This window comes from Otolemur garnettii, unplaced genomic scaffold, assembly GCF_000181295.1.
Source record: "Otolemur garnettii isolate 467f Iridium unplaced genomic scaffold, OtoGar3 scaffold00003, whole genome shotgun sequence".
Taxonomy (NCBI): domain Eukaryota; kingdom Metazoa; phylum Chordata; class Mammalia; order Primates; family Galagidae; genus Otolemur; species Otolemur garnettii.
The window spans coordinates 3,230,216-3,236,452 of record NW_003852398.1 but is presented as its reverse complement, the minus strand read 5'-3'; the positions used below and the strand labels follow the sequence as shown (position 1 = coordinate 3,236,452).

The 6,237-nt window shown below is 34.1% G+C and overlaps 1 protein-coding gene across 2 annotated transcripts in view; it reads left to right on the top strand.

Annotated features, from left to right (window-relative positions):
- Positions 1 to 5,601, top strand: part of CPEB4 (cytoplasmic polyadenylation element binding protein 4) — a 79,540-nt gene extending 73,939 nt beyond the window's left edge. Inside the window, exon 9 of one of the 2 annotated variants that reach the window (XM_012808931.2) lies at positions 1,777 to 5,601. In XM_012808931.2, the coding sequence (XP_012664385.1) occupies positions 1,777 to 2,004 (228 nt within the window). In that variant the 3' untranslated portion in view covers positions 2,005 to 5,601. The remainder of the gene's footprint in view (positions 1 to 1,776) is intronic. The other variant, XM_003781931.3, reaches the window with a different exon arrangement.
- Positions 5,602 to 6,237: the final 636 nt, after the last annotated feature.

Genomic DNA, 6,237 nt, shown 5'->3' with positions numbered 1-6,237 from the left:
TTTTTTAATTTGATACATAATGACTACCTTAGGAAGCCATATTTCTCAGTGAATTATATTCACAGATTTCTTACTTTGTGTTTCATGCATTCAACAAACATTTTCCATGCCCAGGACAAGAAGTCCCCGTATTCATAAGTTTGTTCTAGCAGATATAACTGTATCTTATACTAGCCCTATTCAAACTGAACTCACTGGCAGATTGTTAGGAGTTTGTGGTAAGATAGAAATTTACACCAGAATGTGCATCAGCTATGTTACTAAAAATAGTGTTTAGTTCAGCTGACAGGCTTTTTTTTTTCATGGAAGAACCTTTTGATGAAGGAAGCAAAATATAAATTTATATTGTGGTATAACCTCCTTATTCCATGGCATCACTGGCACTTTTATTAGCACTGACTTCGATATCCAGCACTCTGAGACATTGTATTCAAAACAGTCTTCATTGATTGATTTTATTGTGCTGTTCTCAATTCGGGATGTAGAAAAGATCAAGTTTCTACATGTGTATTCTACTTCATGTCATCTATAGCACGTCATATATATTCTACTTGAGTGGCAGTGGAAAATTTAAGATAATGGTAGTCTTCCTACAATACTGTGAATATATTAAAGAGAAAGGTATGTCTTCTATTATACACATGGGAAGAGACAAGATTGGTTGCGTGTAAGTTAACATGCCTACTTGTTTTTTATGCATTCTAACATATCTACATCTCACAGTTTCCCAACATAAATTTTGGAGTTGTGGGGTTAGTCATTAGAAATTCAGACTGTCTGTGTTCCTCTGCAGTGAAATCTTTCGCTCAGCATTCTTGCTCTGGGGATACTATATCGTGGACTGGCCTAGGAGGGAAAGGCCTGTACTCTCCCTGTTCCTTCTCCTTTTGGATTCCATGTCACTCTTCTGTTAACAGCTAACCTTTCTCAGGATTCTTTGTTAGAATCAGATGGCACCAGTGGTGGTGAAAGCCCTGTGGAAAGGAGTTTCCACCGCTAGTTTCTCCAATACTAAAAATAACCACCTCTTTTCTAGCTGGTGAATTAACAGCCAGGTGATTTTTAATGCTTGAGAGGTTCAAATGACAGGTTGGTGAATTGAACTCTGGAATAGACCCAGTTTTATCAATTTCCCTCTGGCTTTCAGACTCAGGTAAACCATTCTTACCACCAAGAACAGAGCAAGGTTTTAGATTGTGGTACCATGGCTGCGTCTTGTTTCACCAGAGTTCCAGGTTTGCGATTATCACTCAAGATGTGTGCAGTATAAATAGAAACCACGAACCAGGCTTTGCAATGATTCAAAAGTTTATGACACAGAGTCAGGCATCTTCCCACTGATTTGAATATTGAACTACTGTTTTGTGGAACTTGGATCCTCTTAGTTGGTTTTGTTTAAATGTATGATTCCACATATGGCAAAAATCTAACTACACTAGTTAAAATGAAAGTTTACATCTATGAAAAATTTCCTGTGTGTTCAGTCTCACAGTGTTCTAAACAGTTAAGTTCACTTTATGGTTTCTGGTGAAGTCCTTTTTTTTTCCTTCAAAGAGTGCTTATTTAATAAGACAAAGATGTAAAATGAGAGATGTAAAAGCCTCATACAGTTCTTAAAGAAGACCGCTCTTCAGTAAATGAATTCTTAGTTCTTCCTCCTTGGGTACCTGGGGACAGATTCACTCACAGCATGGCTGGAAACACAGACATATGGTAAGCGTTACCTGGTCCCATCACTGACAAATGTAAACTCCCTTCTTTTATTTTTGATTGCAGGTGGAAGTTAAGCCATATGTCTTGGATGATCAGCTGTGTGATGAATGTCAGGGGGCCCGTTGCGGGGGAAAATTTGCCCCGTTTTTCTGTGCTAATGTTACCTGTCTGCAGTATTACTGTGAATATTGCTGGGCTGCTATCCATTCTCGTGCTGGCAGGGAATTCCACAAGCCCCTGGTGAAGGAAGGAGGTGACCGCCCTCGGCATATTTCATTCCGCTGGAACTAAAGGCTAACTACAGTGCTCATTTTCAGGCCTCAGAATAAGTGCACTCTTCTGTTAATTCTGACCCCTTCCTCAACCTCTTCACGCTGGCATGTCCTTTTGTAGCAGTCTGTAACTTATCAATAGTATAATGAAAAGAATGACCTATAATATAGGTGTTTTGTAGATTCTGTGTCACTGCAAACGATATGTATGAACTCCTTTTTCGTATTGCCATCATGTTGCATAGAAGTTTCATTCTCTTGTTTTGCTAGAGACCAAGAGGATCCAAACTTCCTGCAACATTTTCTTAGAGGAGAGAGAGAAATATTAAAAGAGAAATGAAACAATAGAGTATTTTGGGTTTTTAATTAAATTATTGTTAATAATATAACATATAAGAATACTTTTATTAAAATAACCATGCAACAATAACACTATCAGTCTATCGGACACAGTCTTTCCCCCAGGGAAGTGCTTTTGCCTTTTCCTTTCTTTTCTTTCATCTTCTCTGTCTCTTTTTTCCATCCCCTTTTTATTCCTTTAACAGCAAGGGAGGAAGTTAACCATTTTTAACAGGAAAGAGCATGTTAAAGCAAACAAATGCATGAGCAAGGTTGAGCAGCATTATAATTAATTTTAAGGGTTTTGAGGCTGAACACAATTTCATTATCCCTCAATGTTACTACCACATGAGAAAAAATAGTAAAGTAGGCAGAGCTAGGTTTATTCTCTTGTAAGCAATTAAAAAGCTTCAGAATGTAAAAATTGGGTAAACTTACTACTGAGGGGAGTGCACTTATTTATTTAACTTACTTATCTGGTCACAGCCCCAGGAAACCTACCAAAGCTAGAATTAGAGACAACTGGTGGGAAAACTAGCATTTCCTCTCTTGAAGAACAAATGTAAAACTTTTATTTTGGATGTCGTATATAACCTCTATCTCCAAATTCACTAATACTCGCCAGGTGTCAGCCTTTGCTCTCCATTTTGACGTCAAAAAACAACAAAACAGTCCTAGAGATGCCTCAAGGATATCTTTTTTGATTTTGCGTTACAGAATACTTGTAGCCAAAACTGGAAGGCAAAACCAAGATACAAATTGGCTGCTGATTGGCTTACTTTTAGATTTAAAGTTACTTTGGGTATCCTGTAATTTAGTTGTAACATAGAAAATGAAAAAAAAGTTTAAAAAAGTTAAGTAGTTGCAAAGTGTTTTTGCACTGTCGAATTAAGTAACTGTGTAAATCTGTGCAAAGGTACGTATGTTTATCTTACTCTTCCTATAAAATAAAATAAAATAACATTACAGTTTCAGAATTTAGCATGGGACATAGTCAGTGTTTGAAGTGCCAACTTCATCAAGTAATGCATGCTTTATTATAAATAAAATTCTAGCTTTGAAAGGCATTATGTGTTGAACAGTATGCTTCAGGGGTAAATTTAAAATAGTCTCTTGAAGCCCTAGTCATGGAAGTAAGTAACTTTTATTTTAATTGACATTCTCTTATTAAATGCCCTATCCATCATTAAAAGGATTATCATCAGTGGGCAAAACATTAAATAATTAAGAAAAAAAATTGAATGGCAATCTTGCTAGTTGTGCTACCTAACAGTACCATCTTGGATCCTTCAAAACCAAAGACTTGCCCCAGCACTGCTGTGGAACCACCTGGCTGATGACCCCTACTGGTGATCTTTAGGAAAAGCAATCCTTATTTTTAATGCAGGCTTTAATGAACTGTACCTGTTAAGTTCCAAAGGTCAAAATGGAGGCATTTGCTGTCTAATAGTCAGACGTAGAAAGGGAGCTGCTTTTAAAGAATTCCCTGCAAATACTGAAAGCAGTCATGCGAATGGAGGGTGCTCTTGTGTAGCTGGTCAGGGACTTTTTTCTTTTCTCCTGAACTACATAATCTCATTGGAATGTTCATTTGCCTCTTCTTATTCTTTTAAATGCTTGTAGGTGGCTTGGGGTGTGCTATTGTGCTGTTCCTACTCAGTAAACAGGTGTGATGAGTTAACAAGAAATAACACTGTTTGAGAACTTAGCTTTGAATAATAATTTTTCCCTTTGTACATGACCTGCTGAATTTCGGTACAGTGTTTTTGTAGCTAACTTATTTTGTCATGCACATAATGTATATTTGTTATGCACTACTTTTGTATATCTTGTTTTTCCAACAGTGAACATTTTTAGGCACACTTTTCACTGACGGGATATCTCTTTATGCAATACCTCAATTTTTCATATTGCAAAGAGTAGCTTTTTGTACTTTTATTACTGAGAGATCTTCATATACTTCATTTTTTAATATAAATAATTTTAATAAATTTTATTTTCTTATATTCTGCTTTTTATACATTTCAGTGCTCTGCATACATTTTAAATTATGAATGTTGTGCACTGGCAATGCTATTTTAGAGTCTGCAGAGAAGAGAAAGCATGTTGCTTAAACATCCTTCCCCAGCACCAGCTATTGGTGTACCTATAATTTAAGAAATAGTCTATGTAAAGTCACAAATTAATGAAAAAAAAATTCGCATGAAAATGACAGATAACACTGTAGTTCCTTAAAAAAAAATTAAATGCATAACATAGGGTAGAAATTTAAAATAACAAAATTGTCTACAGCTTCTTACTAAGTTTTTAAAATTATTCATATAACGCAGACATTTTTGGTGAATGTTTAGCCATTTTTAATATTAATAAATTGATGTTAAGTGTTTGATTCAGAGATGTCTGCTCTTTTAAATTATATATAAGAAAAAGTAGCCTGCCGTGGGACAGGTGTGTAATGTTAGTATGCATGACTAATGTAAGAAATTGTTATTCTACTAATATTTACTTGTGATTGTGTGACAAGCGTGTTTACAGATTATTTGGTTACACTTCAATTTACAGGGCATAAACAATGATTATCTATTACTCTGAACTTTATTGATTACATGTCCTTCAGATTACATGGGATTGTAGTTGGGAGTTACCATGTAACTCAAACATAATTAACATGTAATTAGTTTACAGATTTTAGGGTATCACTTCAGTTCACCAAGCATGTAGTTCTAGCGCACTAGCATGGCACCAGCCATGTACTTACAATGTAGTTACAGAGTAATTACATGGTTATTTTTGCAATGTAAAATAAAGTGTTTCTGATTATTTTCTATGTAAAGGAACCCTCTCCTTTCCCTTTCTGGTCCCCACGCTTTGGTATAATATATATACTTCTCCATACACAGACCTCTGCAGAATGCAAATAAAACTTGCAGTGAATGAATTTAGCATTTTATGAGAGTGCTGTTGGAAAGACTTGATAATTCACCCCTTTTGTTTTGAAGAGTTGAATCTTCTGTTAAAAGGTGATTTAAAACTTGAATGTGATGAATTGTGGCAAGTTAACTTCAAGTTATGTGCAATACTTATTTCAAACTTTTGAAAGATCTTTGCAGTGTAATTCTTTGTTTTTAATTGCAGACATTTAAAAATGTCATTTTCTACTGTTAAGAGTAATCCTCTTTCTTGCTGGTGTTTCTAAAGAAAAGAATCAGAAATCAATCTTTCTACTAATGTAAATTTGAGATTATTTTTAAAAATGGAATAAAAGAGGTTTTGGTCATTTGCTTTATTTTATTATCTTATTTTAAAGCTACTGTGATTGATAGCATTGTAAGAATCGGGACAATATTGTATTCAACTGTTTTATTTTTTATATTTTTAAAATTTAAAGTATAATTAGTTTTTATAATTTTCATCAGATTTTTGTTATATTTTTTGGAAGTGAAACTTTTAGCAAGTGGGTGTCTAGTTTTTACTAATCCCTAATTTTTTTTCCAGTGTATTGCTCATATTATCAGAAGGAAAAGTTATTTAAGTATGTCAGTTAATTGTACTACTTGGCTGAATTTCCATATAGTTTTTACTGTGTATGGGGAGGTTGTAGTATTTATTATAGCATTTTAAATAAGGGTAATTCATTTTTTATTAAAGTCATTTTCACGTTAAGTTCCTATTTTTGTATGTTCTACTCTTAAGTTATATAACACAGTTCCTTTTTTAAAAGAGTTCATTTGTTGAAGTGCTAGTGGAAAATTAATGTTATTAAATAGTTTGCAAATGACTATTTATACCAGTATGCATATAATTTTTAAATATTTGTAATGTGAGATGTTGAATGAATAAAACTTTTAACTCAGATTTCTTTTAATACACTTATTTCTTTTCAACATAAGTAGATGATGCTTCCATGATTTTA